This window comes from Neovison vison, chromosome 4 (genome assembly GCF_020171115.1).
Source record: "Neovison vison isolate M4711 chromosome 4, ASM_NN_V1, whole genome shotgun sequence".
Classification (NCBI taxonomy): domain Eukaryota; kingdom Metazoa; phylum Chordata; class Mammalia; order Carnivora; family Mustelidae; genus Neogale; species Neogale vison.
This window is the reverse complement of record NC_058094.1, coordinates 9,264,780-9,288,758: the sequence shown is the minus strand read 5'-3', so window position 1 is coordinate 9,288,758 and position 23,979 is coordinate 9,264,780. Positions and strand designations below refer to the sequence as shown.

Sequence of the window (23,979 nt, the reverse complement as noted above, 5' to 3'; positions counted from 1 at the left end):
TGGCTTTGTAGCTAAAGGTAGGGACTATGAGCACGAAAAAGTAGATGCTTTTAGAAGCTCAAAATGCAGGGAAATGAATTCTCCCCTGAGGTCAGCAGAAGGAACACAGCCCTGCCAACACCTTAATTTTAGACATCTGACTCCAGAATGGTAAGAGCACACATTTGTGTTGTTTTAAGCTACTATGTTTATGGAAATTCAGTACCACAATGGTAGGAAACAAATACAAAAGGAAAATCATACAAAGATTGGGTAAAACACAAATTTTAAAAAATTAATCAGGATCAGTGAAATTATATGTCAAAATTATAATGTTGATATTTGGAAAAACAATTGGCAGGTATATTCTGGATATAAGGACTCACATGGGCTGCAGGTTTCAGGCACCTGGCCAACAGCTGTCACAGCTGCCGGCTTGAATGCACAGCGGCAACAGGGGCCCCTGCACGCTTCCAGGGAAGTGGCTCACAGTGGTAGGCTACAGGATCCATTTCTATGATATTCTGGTTCTCATCATTCATGTTTTTAGTACGTCAGCATATAATGATGATCAGCTTGGGTTATGCTTGAGCTGATATATCATTTTATTCTAAATGTATATTCCAGATTCAATTACCTGAGTCACTCATTCTCTTAATAAAAAAAAAAAATTACATTAGAAGAAATGTGTTCCATAAATCCATCAACCTCGACTATGCAGAACACAGCCGTCTAAAACCAAACGTCCTCTGAGAATAAAAGAAAATGTCTATCACGAAGTCAACCATTCTTGCATTTTCTTGCAGAAGCATATGGGACTCATGCAGGTCAGAAACTCTTGGAATTACATGAAAATTAGCATTACTAGAATCAGGTACATGATTTCTCTAGAAACCATCTGTTTTCCCCCAGGTTTCAGAAACATTAGGTGAGGGGAGATACGGCATAACAGGTTAACACATAGAGCAAAGGCTCTCCACTGAAGTCCCTGGACCAGCAGCATCAGTGCCAGTGGAGATTTTGTTAGAAATGGAAAATCCTTGGTGCTACATCATACCAAAGAATCAGAAACTCTGGGGTGTGGCTCAGCAAACACCTCCGAAGAATTCCAGAGAGTAGCAAAGTCTGAGAACCACTAGCAGAGAGAATGAGCTAAGCGAAATCAATGCAAGAAAGTTGTAGAAGCACAGTAGTTTAAGAAAATGCAATCCAGAGGTACACAGCTCATCACCTCAAAAACTCTCAGCTCTCAGTTTGCTATTAGTAATGATGAATGCCCTCCATGACTATGTTTGCATTCATCAAGAAATAGTTCAGCTAAGCCCTGTTGTGTTTTGAATGAGAAAGAAGAAATGTATTTATTTTCCAAATGTTTATTAAATCCATTAAACCAACTTCAAAGTTTCAGTAAACGGAAGGATCAGTTCTGATTTTCTGTAATATTCCGTTCTCTAAAACCACACATTCCCTGACAATGCTGTGAATAAACAAGCATTATAACACGTTGCTTGTTTTCATTTCTCTGAGATTTCTGCATCATTAATATGAGCATACCTTTAATTGCTCAAGAGTTGCCACCACGAACTGCCTGTAGCCGTCAAAGTCCGCACACGGGTTACCCATGAGAAAGAGCTCCTTCAGGTGGATATTGTGCTGTAGGGTTTTAATGCTGCTCAACTCTCCAATGAAATTTACAGTCAGGTCGAGTTTTGTCAGCCATTCGCATCCTGTTGAAAGAAGTGAAAAGAAAACAAAGCAAAAAAAAAAAAAAAAATCACACTCGTAATGAAATGTGTACAACAGCTCAAGGCAGGAACAACAGTTGCAATATTTTAAGAATGATGATTAATTACAAGGCTTACCAAGAAATGCGTTTTCAGAAATACCAACTCAAAGGGTAGCCCTGACTCACTTTTCTATGTGCAGTTCCCCTTGTCTCTCCAGCCAAGGGAAATCACTTTCCCTGTCCGTATCTGCAAGCCCTGGGCTGGGTAACACGCGGATGTGGTCACCATGTGCTGCTAGAGAGGACACAACATCAGAACAAAGGTCCTTCTAGAGAGGATACCAGCACTCTGTTCTAAGAATTTTGCCAGGTGGGCAGGACACATCTCTCCAAGGGTGATGGTGGGAGAGGTTTCCAAAAGGCATAGCATTGCATAAGACTTAGGCATCAGAATTAATATTTACAAAGTCACACCGAAGGGACAGAATGACTCCAAGACCACTAGGAACTGTACTGGAGGTATCAACAACAGTAAAGAGTTAGAGTTTGGTCCTCAGAGAAGTAACAGAAACAGGACGAGTCACGGATGCAAAGATGGTAGATCTGCCCCATCCGCCTTCGTTGTAGAGAGGGCTGGATGCCACAGAAATCTGAACCAACTCCCTTCCCTCACATCCCATGGGAACCTGAGAGTTAGGAATGCAGACTCTAGCATTAGGCAGATCGGAGTTCACATTCCATCTTGGTCACATCCTTGCTGTGTGATGTTGGGTAAGTTACAGGCCGCAGCCTTTGCCTCTGCAGTTTTACAAACAGCACTGGTACCCAACTCAGGGGTTGCTATAAAGACAATGTAAGATGATTCAGGTGAGGTACTTAGCACAGTACCTGGGACCTAGAGAGCTTCAGCAAACATTAGTTAGGATGAGAAATGACCCAATAAGCACTCTTAGGATAATGCTGGACAATGTAATTATGGGGGAAGAAGGATGCTTGCTTTCCCATGAGCAAAAGTTTGCAGTTCCTCGCTGTGGATTTAGGAAGAGTTGATCTGGTTTACACAGCAGCCTCTGCGAGCTAGGTTCAGTAGAAGGCTGTCTTCCTGTGGCTGGCTCATGCTTGTCGGATCCACCTGGCAGATTTTGCATCCATTAATACCTAGAGAGCCATCTCCAGCTGAAAACCCAGCCCTACCTTGCTGTGCACCATTTCTTCAAACATCTACATGCTCCAGCCCTCCCATAGGCTTCCTGATTCTATCTTGCTTTTCTGTTGTTGTTTTGTGGCTGTGTAACTTAGGGCAAACTTTGGTTCCTGATACAGTAAACTCACCAGTATGATCTTGATTCAGATGGGTTCATAGCTCTGCAATCATGTCACCTTGGGCAAGGTTCTTATTGTTAAAGGCTATACGATGGAACCAGCTTCATTAAATGTTAGTGTTCTCTCTTCTTTACTCTTTCTTGCTGCTAGCACCTGACTCCACCTTGTCCAGAATTCCATGTTTTCTTCCTATCTAGTCATATCCCAAACCAGAATCTTCCAAATAAGATCGTTCTGCATTAGTGCTTCCAGATGTAGGGCCTCACCCTTGAGTCATCTATCCCTGTGTTCATTCATCCATTCATCCAGGAGTTATTCCCCAGTACCTGCTATGACCAAGTTACTGAGCCAGGACTTCAGGATAAAGTGGTTAAATATGGAGAAAGCCTTTGTCTAATATGGAGAAAGGAGAAAAAAGATGGACATTCCAGGGAAAAAAAATTGGGGGCAAAGACGTGAATCTGTAGAGGCAGGCAGAATCAGAAGTAGGCAATGCCTATTGTTATAAGCCAGCCTACATCGATATGCTCTGGTTCTTTCTCCATCCCCATTCATTGTTCAGTCCATTGGTTTTGGCTTCCACCCTCAATATCCTACTAGATTTGCTCCTCTAAAGGTGACAAAGGAGATCTTCATGTTGATAAATCTAACAGACCCCTCTCAATCCATTATGTCACTAAAACAGTCTGTGCTTATGGCATGACTGATCATGAATTCTTTTTTTTCCCCAAAGATTTTATTTATTTATTTGACAGGGAGAGAGAGATCACAAGTAGAGAGAGCCAGGCAGAGAGAGGGAGGGGGAAGCAGGCTCCCTGATGAGCAGAGAGCCTGATTCGAGGCTTGATCCCAGGACCCTGAGATCATGACCTGAGCCGAAGGCAGAGGCTTAACCCACTGAGCCACTCGGGCGCCCCAACCATGAATTCTTTCTTTAAAACTTTATTTTATTTTTCTTTTTATCTTTATTTTTAAGTTCTCGTTTTAATTCCAGTTAGTTAACATACAGTGTTATATTATTTTCAGGTGTATAATAGATGATTCAACAATTCCATAAATCACCTGTTGCTCATCATATCAAGTGCACTTCATTTTTTTAAGATTTTATTTATTCATCTGAGAGAGACAGAGAGACAGAGAGAGAGAGAGAGAGACCAGAGAGAGAATAAGCAGGGGAAGAAGCAGAGGGAAAGGGAGAAGCAAACTCCCTGTTCAGTCAGGAGCCCAACGTGGAGCTTGATTCCAGGACCTGGAGATCATGACCTGAGCCAAAGGCAAACACCCAACCATCTGAGCCACCCAGGCATCCCATGTCAAGTACACTTCTTAACCGACCATAAATTCTCTTTGAAATGCCTCAGTGGTCTTGGAAACAATGATACTAATCTTTCCTTGTTCTCTTTTATAATTCAGCCTATTACTCTTGGTCCCTTTTACAGACTTTCCACTCCATCAATGGTAACATATCCCAGATTTCCATCCTTGACCCAAAATTCTGTCTCATGTTTCTCTTGATGACAACAGTCATGTTCCCAATTTCTGATGAGTCCCGAACAATAACCTCACATCTGACCATTGAACTGAAAGTCATACTCCTATTTCCAAATGCCTGCAAGACATCCTATTCAATGTGTCTAAAAATGAACTCTTCATGTTTTCTCTCACTCTCCACTCCTCAAGACAGCTTTCCTGCCTCCTTGATGTCTACATCCTATTAATGTCATCACCATTTTGGTGTCAGATGCCAAAAGCCAAGTCATAACTAACTCGAGTGTTAACCTAAATTGTTCTCTAAGCCCCTTCATTTCATCAGTCACCAATCCCTGCAGATCAAAACCCCCACATTCTTCCCACCTACTTCTTGTCCACTGTAATCCTATTACCAACAGGCCAGCTCAGGTTCTTGCCCTCTTGTGTATGCAATATGGCTTATATCCTAAGTCATCTCCCCATATTTTGAGAACAGGAAGGAAGGAAGGACAAAAGGAAGAAAACAGTGACACTTAGAAGATCCAACATGTTCAAAAATTTACATATTTTTGATTTTGCTGTAATGTTGTAGATGAAGAACCTTCCAAATGTTCATTATATTTTTCAAAATGATAAATTTTAATTGTTCTTCTGCTTGGCCTATCTATAAGAAAGTAAACCCCGGGACGCCTGGGTGGCGCAGTTGGTTGGACGACTGCCTTCAGCTCAGGGCGTGATCCTGGAGTCCCGGGATCGAGTCCCACATCGGGCTCCCAGCTCCATGGGGAGTCTGCTTCGCTCTCTGACCTTTTCCTCGCTCATGCTCTCTCTCACTGTCTCTCTCTCTCTCAAATAAATAAATAAAATCTTTAAAAAAAAAAAAAAAGAAAGAAAGTAAACCCCATCTGTCACCCTAACAAACAATTCTTGCTGAACTGGGCAGGCTTGAGAAAGCCTCTTCTTTGGAGTTAGGTACTCCTTCCTTCAACTGAGGACCACAGTCCATCTGTTCTTCGACGATCCACCTCAATGGCTCATGGTGGTGAGAAGGTCATCAAAACTGACAGTGCTGATTTGCTCAGGGGGAACCTCACACTATTAGAAACTCCACTCTCCTTCCAGGTTAGAATGGGTAAGGAAGAAGGATAGAAAAAGAAGGCAATTTATTATATCCCAGTGAATCCAAAACAGAGGAGAAAGTATGCTAGCTCGTTTTTGCCAGCCAGCAAAACAAAAAAATAAGCAAGCAAAAATCCATTTTATCTTTAAAATTATACTGAGAATCACTCAAGTGGGTAAGACGAGTCATCTTCCTCCTCTCACCTTAAACCTTTAAACAGAGTTCATACTTACCAGCAGATAGATATGCAGCATCCTCCCTCCCTACGGTCCATCCCCTCAAACACATCCTCAAACTACCCTGCACCCAGTGCCTCCTTCTTAGAGCTGTAAGGTGGCGCTCTCAAGAAGTGCCCAGGTAGAGGCCAGCAGAGGGCTGTGGACTCCAGTTCCCAAAGCTCAAAAAGACAATAGTGACGATGCTGCCCTCTCGTGGCAGAAGAGCAAAACACAGGAAAACAACCCAAAAGAAGTCCTGGACATACCAACTAAGAGTGAGAGTTTTAATTATTTCTCTGACATTACAGACTGACATTTTACGATCACAAAACATGCATACACAATAAATTTTGTTATTCCACTTGTTCACATGAGACTGCAGCATTGGGCTATAGAGTGGCGGCTAGAGGAGAATGATGACTCCATTTCTAATGCAGAAAAATGCCCATCATGGACAGAATCTTCCCAGTTCCAGCACTGAAGATGGCTTTGGGGCCTTTGATCATGACAGCATTTTAGGTTTTGAGGATGAAAATTCGGAACGTATGATGAATACCTATATCTTGTTGCTGTATAACCTTGAGAGTCACCAAAATACCCATTTCTACACTAGGAGGCAAACAGGCTAAAATCCACCATACCCTAAGTAAAGTCTTCCTAATTTTAGTTATTGGCAGATGGGAGTGGGGTGGGAGAGCAGCTCGCCTGGCTCTGCTTCATGCTCTTGTACTCCAGACTCAAGCCTGCCAGTGGCCATGACCTACCCACGCTCACAGAGCCCCCAGTAGCCTTGCCAGCCGAGAGAGAGGCCGGATGTGGAAACAGAAGCTCACAACCACAGAATGAGCCCACACCAGACACCTAATCAGCCAAATCCATCATGATTATGAACAGACACCAAGTGTTACCAGGCATTTAAACAAAAAATAAAATAAAAGCACAAAATAGAAGCCTGCAAAGTAAAACATGAAACCTTCCAGAATGTAGAATAACAAGACAAAGAGGTTTAAATAAGGAATACAGAGTAAGAGAAATGGAAGATCAATCTAGTACAAGAAAAATCCATTTGAAAGAGTTCTAGGTGATATGAGATTAAAGAGAAGTGATGGGTATGTCTATTACCTTGACCGCGGTGATGGGTTTCACAGTATGTCCATAATATCCAAACTCAACAAACTGTTTACATTAAATACATGCAGGTTTGGTATATCAACTATACCTCAATAAAACTAATAAAACACCACTATGCACCAAAGAACACCATCAGAATTGACAAGAAAACCCACAGAATGAGAAAATGTATCCACAAATCATATATCCGACCAGATTCTACTATCCCAAATATATAAATAGGCCTTACAACTGAACAGTAAAATGACAACCTAATTAGAAAATGGACAAAGGTTCTGAATAAACATTTCTCCAGATAAAGTATACAGATGGCCAATAAGCACATAAAAAATGCCCAAGCTCATCAGTCATTAGGTACACACAAACGAGAACCACAATGAGACACCACCTCCGCCCATCAGGATGGCGCCTATAAAAACAAAGATATAAATACAAACATAAAATAACAAGTGTTGGCGAGGGGGTGGAGAAGTTGGAGCACTTAGTAGCCATTGGTGGGAATGTAAAATGGTGCTACTACTTTGGAAAACAGTTCGGCAGTTCCTTAAAAAGTTAAACAGAGGGTTACCACGTGACCCAGCAATTCCATTTCCAGGTGTGTAGTGAATTAATTAAAAATACACATTTAAGCAAAGACTTGTACGTTAGTGTTCATGGTAACTTTATTCATAACCAAAAAGTGGAAACAACCCAAATGCTCATCAACTAACAAGTGGGCAAACAAAATGTTGTGCAGCCACACAATGGAATGTTACCCAGCCACAAAAGGGGAGGAGGTACTGATACATGCCACAGGGTGGATAAACCCTGAGAACATCACGCTGCAGACAAAAAGGACCATATATTGTCAATTCCACTTTCATGAAATGTTCAGAATGGGAAAATCTATGGAGACAAGGAGTGGATTGGGGCCAACACATACACATACACAGGGTGTGGTATGGAGTGATGGAATGTTCTGGAACTAGATAGTGATGATGGGTGTACCATCTTGTGAATACACTAAAAGCCACTGACTTGTATATTTTAAGATGGTGAGTTTTATGGTATGTGAATTTTGTATCATTTACAAAATAAATCGTTCAAATATTTCAATTAAGAGACATTTTGGGGAAAAATACAATTTTCCACATTCACCTTATTTTTTATTGAGATATAATTGACATACATCATTATATTAGTTTCAGGTATACAACATAGTGACTCAATGCTTGTGTAGATCATGAAATGATCACCACCGAAGTCTAGTTAATATCTGTCACCTTACTGAATTACAGAATTTTTTCCTTTATGGTAAGAACTTTAAAGATGCACTCTCTTAGCATTTTCAAATATGCAACACAGCATTACTAGTTATGGTCACCATGCAGTGCACTACAGCCTCATAACTTGATTATTTTATAGTTTTAAATTTTGTACATTTTTACTTCCTTCATCCATTTTGCCTGAATCCCCAACTGCCACCTCTGGCAACCACAAAATCTTCTCTTCTGTGTATCTCTGAGCTTGGTGTTTTGTTTTTTAGATTTTGCATATTAGTGAGATCATAGGGTATTTGTCTTTGTCTGACTTATTTCACTTAGTGTGATACCCTCAAGGTCCAACCATGTTGTTGTAAAAGGCAAGATTCCATTCTTTTTTATGGCCGAGTAATATTCTGGTGTGTGTGTGTGTGTGTGTATCACATTTTCTTTATCCCAAAAATACATTGGTTCCTTCTTTTGTGTGATAAATTTGAGATACACTAGATAAATTAAATGTAAAAAAATACAATAACTAAAACCAGAACATAGAATATATTTATATTCATAAACTATAAAGAAAAAAGACTGATAAAGTTGAGTATACTAAAATGTAAGACTTCTGAACAGTATTAGCATCATAACTGTAACAAAAGAAAAGTAGTCAACGCAAGACAAAATTCTCATACATACATAAAGGATTAATATCTTGAATGCGTTAGAGCACATTTAAAAAAAAAGATAAATCAATAGATGAATGACCAAAAAATATGAAATACAAATACTCAATAAAAATCAGAAGGATATGGACATTCAATAATAGTGAGATCCAAATTTTAAAAATTATTTGATAACAATGTCTTCCCATTTTAAAAAAAAGACAGCTTATAAAAAGTATTAGTGAGCTTGAGTACAAATGTGTCACATGGACTACCAGTACAAAAGTAAATTGATACAACCTTTTCAGTGAAAAATTTGGCATTATTTTTCAAAAGGTGTATATTTAAACCCAGGAATTCCATGTCTAAGTGTCTGTCCTATAAAAAAAAAATACACATGCACACAGATTGAATTGTAAAAGAATCTTCATTGTGGACATGCTTATTATAGCAAAATGCTAGAAACCACCCAAATGTCCGTCTACAGAAAATTTGGGAGATAAATCGGTGTACCACCCTGGCAGAGAGCCCCCACATTTCCTGGATATCAAAGAACAAGGTAATTTCATAGACGAAATCAATTTTCAAATTTTCAAAACAATACTCATAGTATGATCCCATTGATACAAAGCAAATGAAACAAAACTACCTTCTACCCTTAGGAAGGAAGCTGGGTTGGGAGGGGTGAAGTGGACTTCCATTTTCAAATTTATGTACCTTGTTATTGTTTGAATTTTTATCACAATAATTAATAAACAAAAGACTTAAATATTAATTTGAAAAGTATGCCTATTAAGTGATACTTTTTAAATTTAGTTGCAAGTCTCAATTTTAATTCATAATAAAATATCAGAAGAAAATTCTTACCTTCTAAGTTTTCAATTTTTTCGATGTTGTTTAAAGCTAAATTCAAATATTCAAGTTTCTTGAGTTTGCCAACGTTTTCTGAAATATACAAAAATGTAATTAATTAACCTTCAAGATAAAAGCTATTTTTACATAATCTGCTGTGAAAATGGTATCAGGAATCTAAGCATTAGTATGGTTATCAAAACCATGTTGCTTTTCATGTCTACACCAGGTCATTAGACATTGTTGGTTATCAAATGCAGTATCATTTCTGCCTCCATCCTTCCTAACAGAATACACTTCTGCTCTTGTCTCTAGCCAGTTGTAACTCCAGGGAGTTTGACTTAACCAAGCTGAGCCAGTGCAATAGCAGGTCCCTTGTGAAGGCCAGCTCAGGAGCCTAGGCTTCAGCCAGCCACCCCACAGCCGTTTCCTGGCAGGTAAGTGATGGAGAAGAACACATGCACATCAATGCTCCCAGTCAAATGAGAGGCACTGATCTATTATACCCCATGCCTGGGGACTGCCTTTTCCTTTCTCCTGCTGGATGTGAAAAAGGAAGAAAGTTATATCCTGATTGCTACCAGAGTCATCCCACAGACATGAGGAAACCGACTGTAGGATGGAGCCCATACTGGGACTGGTGGAGCAGAAAGAAGGAATCACCCAACATTTAAAAACGCTCATAATACCATAGCTCATATTGTCGAGGGCTTATTATGTGCCATGTACTTTTCTAGGCATTTTGCATATATGACATCATTTCATCCTTATAATAACCCTAAGAGGTAAAAATTACTGTTGGCTCCCTTTTACAAATAAGAATACCAAGGTGCAGAGACTTAACCCACTTGTTCAAGATTAAATGGTGAAGCCAGGAAATTTGACTCCAGAGCTTGGCACTAAATCATTACACCAAACCCTAAAAGAACCGTCCTTTCTAAGAGGACACGAATGTGGGGAACCCTGCTAGGGAACGGGCGTGGAAAGGACCCCTCACTTAAATAATGCTCCTTCTGCCCATTTTTCATTGATATGAGGAAGATCAAACAGGATGGCTATGGTCATCATCACCCTTACCATCATTACATTTCATTTAAAATTTATAAAATATCATGTATTTCTTCACATAGACCTAAGAATAACACTTCACCTCTGAGCCTCAGTTGACTCATTTTCTAAACTGAGGATTTTAGAATAAATTACTAACATCTCTCTCAGCAATTAGATGATTTTAAGTAATCCTGATGTTTCTAGAAGGTTCTCCAGGCGACACCTGAGCATTCAATCGTCAACAGATACGTGGAGCTCTATGTGCCCAGGGTTATGACCAACAGAGTGTGCAGTCTGTACCCCCGAACAAAAATATCTACATTTTTATGTTATTATCGTTAAAATTGCCAGCCTACAATAAAAGACCTGTTCCTTCCCCACATTGGTTATATGTATATCCCTCTAAATGTGAAAAGAGTCCTTTGGTAGGAAAAAAAAAATTTTTGTTTGGGAAGGATTTCTTAAATTATCCCTCAAGAATAATGAGCCAAATTGGTCAGGGGAAAAAAAAAAATGGCTCTACAGATAAAAATGTACAGCGCCTGTTGGACGCAGGAAGGGAGTCTGCCAAACTATGGTTCTAGCCCAAACCACCCCGGAAGCAGTTCTCACCAACTGCTATCACCAGACCCACAGACTTGAGGTGGAACAAGTCATCCCCCAGCGTAAGCAGCTCTGCTCTTACCTTTAGGCCTTGGGCTCCCTGGGAAGCCGTTACAAATGCAGATTTGGGGAACTGGCCCCCACAGGTTCAATCAGTGGGTACGGGATGGGGCTGGAGCCCCACTTTAACAAGACCCCGGAAGGAAGGTCTCAGCTCAGACTTGGGCAAGCACAGCCCCGCCTCCCACCACCACCTGCCAGCCCATCTGCATCTCCCAGCGAGGAAGAGTTTTAGGAGAGCCAACTATTCTGCAAACTTCTACCTCAATGGCACCAGAGCAAGTGTGAATCCTAGAGAAACACTTTTGCTTGCTAAATGAGCGCCTGCATGCCTATGGGTGGAGCGGCACTGAAAAATCCCATTATTAGGATTTAAAAGAGTGTTTAATTTAAGAATACTTTGGAAGCAAAAATTTAAGCTTTCTCGCAGTTCTGAAAAGGCCTGAAATACTATGCTACTAATTAGTAATTGTGACGGACCCAGCTGTGGAGATTAAAATTTCGGGAACTCTTTTAGATCTGTACAATTAGGACGGCTCGTTAATGCCCCCTTGCATAAAAGCTGGTGGTTTTCTGTAACAGCCTTTTTAATTGAACAGTATGCCAGAGTTTCTAATTTCTGGTAAAGTGAAAGATGCCGAAAATAATTATCTGAAGAAATATAAGGAATTGTAATAAATCTTCAAAAAAAAAAAATAATGCAAATTCTAGGCTTTTTGCAACCCGAGGACCAATTTTCAATTACCCACCAAATCAGGGGCAACCACTTCCGCAGGGTTTCTCACCCTCAGGGATGAGATCTCAGGGGTATCAGGGATCTCCTATCCCTCAGTCTCAGGGCTACTAAGGCTGTGGGCGGGGAGTTCTTTCTCGTGGGGCCGTCCCTGCACTACAGGAGGGTTAGCAATGTCTCTGCCCGGTGTAGGTGGTCGCACACCCCCTTCCCCCCAACACACTTGTCACAACCAAAACAGTCTTCAGAGGTTGCCAAGCAGCCTGTTGACAACCACTGCGTATCACAAGGGCAAGTTCAAACACAACCTAAAAGCTGACCTCTGGCTCCAGTGCCTTGGCCCAGAGGGGTTGGCGTTCTTCTGCTTCCTAGACCCTAAGCCCATCCCTTTTCCCCCAGCTCCCGCCCCTACCTCCATGTGTCTAGCCTGGGTAAATGACAGGTTTAACAGCAATGGTAGCAGCTATCATCTGAGGGACGGTTTCTCGTATGCTCCTCGAGGCTAAGTAAGTGACCTCACCTAACTTCACACAATCTTTAGCAGCTGAGGGAGGGATCAGGCCCATCAGGACCTGTGCCTCCTCTTGCCACTAAACTACAGGTTGCTCTGTTGAGTGTGGGAAATGCTCCTGTATCTGGTGGCAGGACACCCTTGGAGTGACTCCATAGGCCTCCCTTCTCTCCACCACTTAACTCTTTGTTCCCCATGGAATTGTGGGGCGGCCCCACCTGGCTGACGGATGAGCTGGGAGAAGGAACTAGGCCTGGCCAGCCACACTCCTACCCCCTCCCTGGCTTCTGGGGTCTCCCTGCCTGCAGAGAATACACACTCTCGTCCCCTATGACCATACTGCCCTACGCAGAGTCCACATACTGCCCAACCTGCATGCGACCAGGTGGACAGATGAAACTTGAGGGCAGTTTTAGGAAGCCCTTTTGGCTGAAGGCTAAGCCACTTTCTCCAAAAGGTTTTGTCAGTTTAATGCTGATGTTTTGATCCGTCTACTTGTCATTTCATTCAAACTGGAGCAGTGAGCAGGGGTTAGGTGTGGCATCCCTTCGATAACTCATACACAGCACAAAGCCTTGCACATCCATGTTCACCGTAACCACGGCAGAACCAGCCACCCCAGGGAACCTCTAAATGTGGTCTAACTTGCCCACAACGCTTCGGTTCCATGGACCAATACAAAACTATGATGAATGCTTGGCCTCTATTCCACTTTCAAACTTTGACAAAACCAGGCTATAAATGAGCAGGTCAACAATCATGCTCCCACCCTTAAGGGCCCCTTGGCATCTCCTCAATGGCATCCCTAGCGACCCTTGGGCAAGGGGACTGAGCAGCGTGGGAGCCCCAGGAGAGGGTCCACGCACAGCTTCCGGGAGCCGCTATGTCTATTTTCCCCTGTATGGCTCTTTTTCACCCAGGTTGTCTTCTTCTAAGAATCATACTGCCCTCCCCAAAGTTCTCCCATTCAAAATGTCAAAGAAACTGTGAGCACAAAATCCTGAAGACTTACCAATTTTTCCAATGAGGTTATTTTGAAGATAGAGGATTTTTAAATCCCGGCACCATTTGTCAATGTGTTCTAGCCTTTCTATCTCTTGCTGATGCAAGGAGAGTTCCTCCAGGGAAAAAATTACACAGTCATTGTGTTCGGCATTCCGTCTAATAAGATCTTCTGTGACTGAAAGAAAATTTGGTACGTATTACATCTCCATCCCTGTGCACATCATGAGGTTATTACATTACCAGTTAGATGTCAGTCCTCCAGGCCCCAGGGGTTTTCAAAGGGGAGGAGAACAAAGAGGAGCTGCCTCCCGCTGGGGACACCATGGGGAATCAGAGAGCTTTTGTTTTATTTGTTTTCTGTTTTCGGGGTGTTTTGTTTTGTTTTGTTTTGTTTTTGCAGAGGGTCTACCTACATTTAGCTATCTGCACCAGGACAGAGTGGGAGGGTAATGACCGTGAGAATGTTGATATGGAATCCCATGGTGGTATCATGTTGAACTGGATGAGACCCACTAAGTAGACCAAGACAGGACGACTTGGACAGAGTGGCAGGGTCTGGCTGCCAGAGGGCAAGACTAGGAAGGCATTGCCCACCATTCAGTAAGGAAAGGTCCATTCATTCAACTGACATTTATTAATCTCACTAAAAGTGAAGAGAAAAGATAGAAGCACCCTAGATACTGCACTGTGATCTTATACAGCATCTACCCTGCGGTCTGTCTCCGGGAGGAAGAAAAGGAGCCTTTCTCAGGAGGAGGGTGAAGAGTCTCTGGTCCTCTGGCTGGAGTGTACTGCAGCACAGGGACTATCCTGTTAGGGGGGCACCAAGAAGCTGAAGACAATGCCCGGGTCCAAGGTTGGAGCCAAGAGCAAGACAGGAATCCCCTTCCCAAGGCACACTCAAGTTAAAGACGTGATGCCAGTGGACAAATCCTGTGTTTTCTGGTGCTACTAAAACCATAATTAATTCATTGTAATGGCCACATGTTAGGTGGACAGTGGAACACTGCATGTCCAGCCAGAGAAACAATAAAGATTCATTTATTGCCACTTATGAGGTGCCAGGCACTGTCCGAAATGCTTTGTGCGTGTTCATATATGAGTATTTACACTCAGCAGATGAGTTAAATAACTCGCCCAAGGTCTTGATGGGAAGTGCCAGCGCCGAGTTGTGAGCATAGGAGTCTGGTGTCGACCACCAGCTGTCAGCCACTATGCTACACCGCCCCAAACAGGAGCAAGGAAGAACGTCTCAGGACGTCCCAGGCTTCCTCAATGGTACAGGTTCCTCTAGCTAAGACAGAGTTCTTTACAGCCCCTCACCTGCCCAACTTCCATGCCCCATCCTGAAAGGGGGAGTTTGCCTTTAAATAAAAAATGTGAAAACAGGTACGAACTCGATCATTTGTGTGCAGCTAGCTGAACCCCTGCTATTTCTGGTGGTAGGAGACAGGGTTGCATGACAACCCTTTGGAAGAAAGACAGGGGAAATGTAAAGGTCCAGAGATTCAAATACAGTACACGGGGAATGTCCCTGCTGTTCCAAGCCTTGGCTCAACTAGCTGGCAGAGCTGGCTGCATGCCAGGTCCTGGGGAGGGGCAGGCCAAAGAGGCAGGGGGGGAGGCTAATAGGGCAGCCCTGCCAGCCCCAGCTCACTGGGGGCCCTACTGCCTACTGTTCCCTGCTGCCTCTGGAGGCCATGGCTAGCAGGCAAGCCAGCTTCAGCAGAAAACAACTTTCTGAAAACCAAACCTGTAAGAGAAGGGCATTAAAACTACTCTCCACACATCTCACTACCAAAGTTGGTTCTAACAGCTTAAATCAATTGACCATGAATCTATGGGTACAGCCAAGTTGAAGGCACTGCAAAGCTGCTGTGTAAAGTCACATATATTAGCTGTCTCTGTAATCATCTCCAAGAATTCTCTTAGTAAGGATGTGGCAGGGAATGGGGGTTGGGATGGTACAATCGGTGTTATTTAAGCTACCCTAAGGAAATGCAGGAATTATTCACTACTCCAAATAAGACTCTCAGTGACCAGTGGGGTATATGTAACTTGAACTATACTAATCCATGGAGTAGAGGGTTGGGTTTTGGGGGGCCTCGATGTCATCAGACTGGAGTCAAAGGGACCAGAAGGATGTGTCCGTCCAGAGTCCATGCCTTTCCTTCTAGAACATGTCCCAGGTGGAAGAACAAGAGAATTCTCTCCCCAGTGGGCCCCAAGCCTACCTCCATGCCCAACACTGGCTGTTTCTCCAGGTTCATTCCTGAAGATATCCCTACATCCTGGAACATCCAAGGAGTAGCTCTTTTCTGGAAATGTGGATGGGTATGTAGGCAGGAATATCCACCTTCACACAGGGGCTTGAGGGACAGGATAAAGCCAGGAATGGGAAGAGAAGGGAGGGGTAGGCCAGGAGTCCACTCTCCCCAGATGCCCTGCCTACCCCCACCAAGCTCTGGCATGGAACCCAAGGAGTAAACGTAGCCTTTTGAGTTGTTATAAAGATACACTTGTCAAGGGAGGAAAATGCATTTTATCTGGCTGTTTGATTATAACTTGGCACATAAGCATCCATTTTATTCTTTCCCTGGGTCACCAGTTGCCCTGGAAGGCCTAGTGGAACACTCATATTGCAGATATAAACCCAAGTTGAATCCCACAGCAGCTGTCATCTGTAAGGATGGTTCAGTCCGATGTGTTCAGGGGAATTCTGAAAGCATCTTTTTAAAGCATCATAGTGTCCAGCCTGGGACGGCTACGTAGCATCTGTGCAACCCACTGGGAGTGGCTGGGTCTCAGAAACACTAAAGGGATCACGGGCCGCTCCAGCTCTACATTCTTAGAGGCTTTTCCAATTTGTCCAACCCTAAATACCAGCATGTTCCTCTACAGACACCAAATATCCTTCCTATGTTCTCTTGCTACACCTTTCTTAAAATTAAGAAACCTTTCCCACTATGCTACTTTCTGTGTAATTTGATCACTTTCATGCAATTGTCAACTCCTCCCTTCAGGGGCATGTAGATATTAGGAAGGAATTACATTGATCTGTATCTCCTAACCACGAGAATTAAGATGATAAAAATCACTATCAGTTAAAAGGGATGGGAGTAGAGGAACCTTTGCATGAATAACTAATTTGCAAACACACACAGGAGAGGAGGGTCAACAGATGATTCGGCACCAAAGGGAAGCTTGTCCAACAGCAACGTTCTATGCAATTAGGACAGATGAAAAAATGGAGAATCACAGTGGACAAAAGTCTGGAGCTCCCTTTCCTGAGCTCTTTGATAGAAACCACTTTCCTGGGCTCTTCTAAAGAAACCACTGTGTGACCCCCCATTTATAGCACTCGGGAAACTGCTGTTTTACAACACTGCCCCACCTGCAATGGCAAATATCAGCAAAGAAACGCGTCCCGAGAAAGAAACGTGAAAGACTATCTACGTGGTGGATGGGAATAACGGCGTTCCAATGCTTGTCAACAGGAAAGCATTTTGCAGTTTCACACACCACGACATCTAGACCAAACTCTCCTTTACTCACAGGAGCACTGTTCACCTTTAGAAAGTCCTACTCCACATAATACATCACTGCATTGATAAGAAATCATTCCAGGGATTTAAAGCTGCTTTGGAAGCATTAGGATGTCACCCTAACCCCGTTTCAAGAGAGACGGTATTGCCACGCCTACCCAGTGGTAGAAGAACATGCCCAAGTACTCTATGAAACACAGCGCTTTCACTTCCTTATTTTGGAAAAATTCCAATAGCAAAATCCTGACCCGATCTGGCTCTGAGAAGCGTCTCACCCACAGAGGGCGCTAGCCAAGACCTGCAGGAGTGGACAGAGGCAACACCGACACTTGAAACACAGATTCATATTCATCTCACTAATTGGAATGGTGCCGAGGAGTCCAACCAAAGTTTGAATCAAAACTCATTAGCCAGCCTACGCTTCTTTTCAATGCCATGGGATGGCTGGGTTTTCAATAACTTAAGGGAACGGCAATAAAATGACTCTTTGGGGTGGGGTGAGGAGAAGGTTTCTGGAGTACTGGCGGTTGTCAGGCCATGTTGTTTCTACGGAGCTCTTCAGTGTATTGAGCAAAGTTCTCAATAATGAAGTATTGCCAGAGCCAATCATGAAGTATTCATTCATTCAAGCTTTATACTACTATGCTTTGTAAATAGCCCTCTATTTCTCACTGGGTTCGAATAAAATAGGTAGTGTATATTTAGGGCAGATTTCACAGAATTTGTAAACACCCTGAAATATATCTGTGAAACAGAAATGTAACAGAGATAAAGGGGTGACAAATAGGAGAAGGTCACCTCTTGCAGCATTTACTTTTTTAATGTTTTCAATGGCCACTTTTAAAAATAGAATTACTCATTCGCCCTGCCTTTCGTGACGGACTCGGGTCATCATAACAAAACACCGCTAGCCATATTAGACCCAACCCAGTGATTCACGTAGAGTGCCATGAAAGAACATGGGTGCAGGGATATGGGGCCGTGACAGGAGAACACAGAGAGAACAAGGAGTGTAAAGAGGGGAGTGATCAGTGTTACTGAGTGGCAGGAGGAGGAAGGTCACAGAAGAGAAGAAGCCTGAGCTGAGTTTTGAAAGGTGAGTAGGTATTTGTCAGATAAATGGATGAGGAAGGGGTGCTCCAGGCGATGGCGGATGCTATGTTGCCCAGTCCCCTCCTTTAAAACTGAAGGACTAGTTCTTCTCACGCTAGGAGCTGTGCCAGCAGACTACCCTCAGCTGCCCACTGTCTTCGTAAGCCCCTCGGCTGAAAAGACACCTCAATCAACGCTGTGGTCCCTCCCAGGAAAGCCTGTATCCAATGACAGTTGATGTGGGCTCTAAGAGCCCAGCCCTCTCTCCCCACCTTGGGAAAATCAAAAGGTCCATTCCCAGTTTAGAGGACCTTCCGTTTCCAGGTTGGTTAGCGATGGCCTTTGTTAAAATGCACCACAGCCCAGCATCCTTCCCTACCCAGTCTTGCTGCTGCCTTCCCTAGCCACTCCACCCACACTCCCTAGTGAACCTCCTGCACACTAATCTCCATCGAAAAGTCTGCTCCCTGGGGAACCCAACCTGGAAGGGTGGACACTGAAAGTGGAATGTGAATGCAGATACTAACCAAGACGGGCTTCTGCAGTCAGAGTCTGCCGCCTGAGGGGCGATGGGGACACCACTACCGGTGGGAGAGGGAGCACAGATAGTGTCTGGCACCAGGTAGCTGCGGGATGTTTAACACTTGCACTTGTGTTGCAAAGAGAAGTGTGTCAATCCGTCTGGAATACCGTAACACAAATACCATCAATTAGGTGGGTGACAAATAAGAAATATTTATTTCTCACAGTTCTGGAGGCTAGAAGTCCAAGATTGTGGCACAGGCAGATTTGGTGTCTGGGGTGCCCGCTTCCCCACCGATGGGAAGCTCTCATGGTAGAAGGAGGAAGCTAGGCCTCCGGGGCCTCCTTCAGAAGGGCAGTAATCCCAAACATGAGGGTTACCCCTCATGACCTAATCAGCTCCCACGGGCCCACCTCCTAATACCATCACTTTGAGGGTTAAGATTTCAACACATGAGGGGTGCCTGGGTGGCCCAGTCGGTTAAGCATCTGACTCTTGGTTTCAGCTCAGGTCATGATCTTAGGGTTGTGAGATGGAGCCCCACGTTGGGCTCTGCGCTGGGTGTGGTACCTGTTTAAGATTCCCCCCACCCCACCCCCCCCACCCCCCCCCCCCCCCGCTCCTCCTCCCCACCCTCTCTAGGAAAGAAAGAAACAAACAAACAAACACATAAACAGAGGGAGGGAGGGAGGAAGAAAGACAGCGGGAAGGAGAGAAAGAGAAGGGAAGGGAAGGGAAGAGAAGAGAAGAGAAGAGAAAGAAAGGAGAGAGATTTTGGCATATGAATATTGGGGGACACAAACATTCAACTTATAGCAAATAGAATACTAATGAAAGAGAACCCCCCTGTATGGTGTGACACATCAGGCAGTAGAGAACTATGGGGATAACCATAACTTAAAAACTCAAAGGACGGGGTGCCTGGGTGGCTCAGTTATTAGGCATCTGCCGTCTGCTCAGGTCAGGGTCCTGGGGTCCTGGGATCGAGTCCTGCATTGGGCTTTCTGCTCTGTGGGGAGTCTGCTTCTCCCTTTCCCTCTGCCACTCCCCCTGCTTGTGCACACATGTGCTCTCTCTCGCTCTCTCTCTCTCTCAAATAAATAAGATCTTAAAAAAAAAACCTCAAAGGACAGTTGTATTGGGTGTCTGCTGCTGAACAAGTGATAAGGAAAGGCTGAGTGTGATTAATTGGTCATTAAAAAAAAGCCAGGGTACCATACTGGCAGCATATAAAGAAGTTTGCTTCCTGAAACCAAAGAGTAGACAGGGCAGAGAACAAGGACCAGGACTTAATCGTAAGAGGAACATGGACTTCAGGTTCTAGACATGATGGAGTCATAGGGACAAGACTGAACCTCCAGCCCAAAATGACTAAAATCCAGAAAAAAAATATGGAAAAAAAACTGGACATTAGGAAATCCAAAGGGAAATAAGAAAGTATTTTGAACAGAACAAAAAATGAAAAGCCATATCAAAATGTGTGGGATATGGCTAAAACATAAGTTGGAGGAAAATTTACAGCACTAAATGCTTAAAGAAAAGAAACGGTCTCAAACATTAGCTTCTTCCTTAAGAAACTAAAAATGAACAAATTAAACCCAAAGTAAGCAGAAGAACATAAATAACAAAGATTATATCAAAACTAAATGAAATGGAAACAGAAACAATTGCAAAAAGTCAATAAAAATACTTTAAAATATAAAATCCGTAAACTTCTAGCCAGACTGAATCAGTGAAAAAAGAAAAGACATAGACTGCCACTATTAGGAATGAAAACATGTCATATAGATTGTATAGTATTAAAGGCTAGTAAGAGAGTAATATAAATAAATTTATGCTAATAAATTCAGGAACTTACATTAAATGGGAAAATTCCTTAAAAGTCACACACTGCCAGAGCTCACATGGGAAGACATAGATAAACCAAACAGCCCTGTATCTACTACAGTAACCGAATATGTAGCTCAAACCCTCCCACAAAGAAACCCATGGCACAATGTCTTCACTGATAAATTCTACCAAGCATTTAAGGAAAAATAATACCCAGTATACCCAAACGCTTCTATAAAACTTAAGACAATTTAAAAAAAAAATTAAGAATACTTCCTGAGATAATTCTACGAGACCAGCATCACCCTGAGTTCTAAACTAGACAAATACAAGGTCAAGGCTGACCATGGGAGATGCTGTTCTAGACCTGGGCTAACTGATAGAAACTGGGATGTCAGACTCTTGAAACAAGGAAGGCAAGGTAGCATTTAACTTTAGAAGTTAGGTGGACAGATGTTCTGATGAGACAAAGCTGGAGTTGTGGCCGGTGGTCCACATCCATGGAGGGCTTTGGAGATGGAGAACAGAACATGACATTCCTGAGGACAATACAGATGGGCGGCCAACAAGGACACTATGCAATCTGTACAAGGACTGATGCCTGGAAGGCTAAGGACAATTGCCTCGATAAAAATTTACGATTTCTTGCCTAGTTTCCAGACCTCAGTTTTTGGACCTGAAACTAGGATTGCCAGATTTAGCAAATAAAATACTGGATGTCCTGTATTTTTTATCTGATAACCCACCAACCAAAAGAGAGTCTGGGCCCCCAAGAGTACAGGGCAATGATTCACCGAGTCCTTTCCAAAAGGCCTGCTCGCCCTTTCCTTGAGTAACAGTGCACTGTGGAACGGGGAATACCAGATCACGTTCACACCGGCTGGACACAGGGTCTGAGTTGTTATTAATATCTGGAAACACAAAGCATTGCCAAGTATTCTTATCAGAGTGAGAACACAGTGAGAACACGTTAGGGCCGGGGAATAAATGGCATCACGCCGATGTCCAGCTCACAGTTCGTTAATCCATTAACAAATGTCGACGAATATGTGGATTGTTTCCATTTCGTAGCTACTGTGAAAGCAGGTGCTATAAATGTTCATACACAAAGTCTATGCGGACAAAGGTTTTCATTTTTCCTTCGTAATGTCTAAGGATTACACGGGTGGGAAACAAAGTTTTCCTTTAATTTTTACTGCTGTTGGCCCAATTTTTTTTGTCTCTTGCTTTAGAGAAGAGGGAATACTGGTAAGTAGACCCACTTGGGAATGGGGCTTTTACTATTTGCAAATCATCTGCCCCTTCACCGGACTGTCCCCTCTTCCTGGGCAGAAACCCCATCATCCAGGACAGTCTCTGGATTTAAAAATGTTAATTAGGACACTTTTACAGTAAGTGGGCAATTAGGCTGAACGGTACAAAACGGTCACCGTTGCGAGGAAGATGGGAAACGGTGCTGGTGGGCAAACAGTTCAACCTAACGCCAGTGATCGTTAATCCCATCACTCTGCACAGAGGCGGGGTATTTGTAAGCATTTTGTAAGCAGCCAGGTCAGCAAAACAGGAGTGTTACTGCTTCGGTTGTGGAGATGAGGTTTAGGCCCAAAAGGGTGAAGACGTCTCGGGCTCTAAGTCTCCAGGCCAGTGGGCAGCGGGGCTGGCTCTGGGGCGGGCTCCCCGCAAGCCCGCTCGGACCGCAGCCCGGGGAGACCGGGACCCGCCCGGGGCCGCACGGTGAGCGGCGAGGCGCGCGGGCCGCACCCGGCCCTTGTTGCGACGCCAAACCCTGCACCTTCCACCACGCCCTCGCATGAAGCCCCGCGCCTTTCTCGCCCGCCCCATTTTAGAGCTGAGGAACCCGAGTTTCGCCGGAGCTGAGCCGCCCGGCCGGTTGGTGGAGGCAGAGGGCCCAGGGGGCCCCGGGGGCGCGGGCCGGGAAGGGGCGGCGGTGCCGTGTGTGTCCCCCGGGCCCCGGGACGACGCCGGGAAAGGGGACAATCGAGGGCGGCTCGTGGGAAGGGACGCTTACTCCGGCCCATGGCACCTCTTCGGTTCGCGGGCCCGGGAAGCTAGATCCGGACCCTGAGGGCTTCTTCGCACTCTCAGTCTCGCCTCTGCGCGTCCGCTCCGAGCCTTGGTCGCCATGGCAACGGGCGCTCTACGGCGGCCGCGCGGGGCCAGGCTCGGCCGCGTTTCTCGCGCCTCGCAGGAGCCGGAGAGAGAGACTCGGAGAGAGAGGGCTCAGCGCGTAGACGCAGGCTGTCCCCGGACACCTCGTTCTCTTCCCCGTCCCCTCTCCACCGTCCACAGACTGCTTCCCTTTCCGCCAAGTCAACATCGCGGGCTCGCTCTCTTCCTAGTGGATCTGCCTCCCGGGCGAGCCTCTCCGCCTTCTCTGGTCTGTGGGGTCAACGCCCTCCGGAGCCGGGGGTCAGCGAGTGACCCCCCAACTCGCCCCGCGAGCCGCTGGCGGGCTGGCCTTAAACTTCCTTAGCCAGTTTCCCCCTCTGCAAGACGAATGATAATGACTTCTAAGGATCTTTGTCAAGATTTTCAAAGACATGATGTGCGTGAACGAGACACATTTTGAAAACTCAGCCTCCATACACAGGGTGGTTGCGTTGTTGGATTTCATGCCCTTGAGGTCACAGCCCAACAAGGATTTCCTGCTAACAAGTGTTCCAGAAACGCGACCCTCCATCCGCTTTCCCTACCCACCACTTTCTTAGCTGTAAAGAGTAGAAAGTGCATCTGCAGTAATTCCCACGACTCCTCCCTCATTTCCCCAGACCCCTCCCCAAAAATGCCTAATAGGCTTTAACTGATTCTGGACTGGGAAGAACATCACTAATGCATCCTCATTCATCCTCATATGGGAGGGCTTTAGTGGATGACACCGCCCAAAAGTTGTTTTGTTTGTGTGTTTAGAGCCACCTTCACCGATTTTTTTTTAAAGATTTTATTTATTTGGCAGAGACAGAGATCACAAGTAGGCAGAGAGGCAGGCGCGAGGGGGGGTGGGGTGGGGGGACAGGCTCCCTGGGGTGGGGGGACAGGCTCCCTGCTGAGCAGAGAGCGGATGCAGGGCTCCATCCCAGGATCCTGGGATCATGACCTGAGCTGAAGCAGAGGCTTTAACCCACTGAGCCACCCAGGAGCCCTATCCTTTATCGATTTTGCCCACACTCACCTGCCTCTGGCAACCAAAATTAATTTTATTTTATTTTTTTATTTTTTTAAAGATTTTATTTATTTATTTGACAGAGAGAGATCACAAGTAGGCAGAGAGAGAGAAGAGGAAGCAGGTT

The 23,979-nt window shown here is 44.3% G+C and overlaps 1 protein-coding gene across 2 annotated transcripts in view; it reads right to left on the bottom strand.

Annotated features, from left to right (window-relative positions):
* Nucleotides 1-22,809, bottom strand: part of DNAAF11 (dynein axonemal assembly factor 11) — a 72,825-nt gene extending 50,016 nt beyond the window's left edge. For both annotated transcript variants that reach the window (XM_044244931.1, XM_044244930.1), the window contains exons 1-4: nt 22,701-22,809; nt 13,689-13,856; nt 9,735-9,812; nt 1,534-1,706 (exon numbers count right to left, since the gene is read on the bottom strand). In XM_044244931.1, coding sequence (XP_044100866.1) covers nt 1,534-1,706; nt 9,735-9,812; nt 13,689-13,856; nt 22,701-22,710 — 429 coding nt within the window. In that variant the 5' untranslated portion in view covers nt 22,711-22,809. The remainder of the gene's footprint in view (nt 1-1,533; nt 1,707-9,734; nt 9,813-13,688; nt 13,857-22,700) is intronic.
* Nucleotides 22,810-23,979: the final 1,170 nt, after the last annotated feature.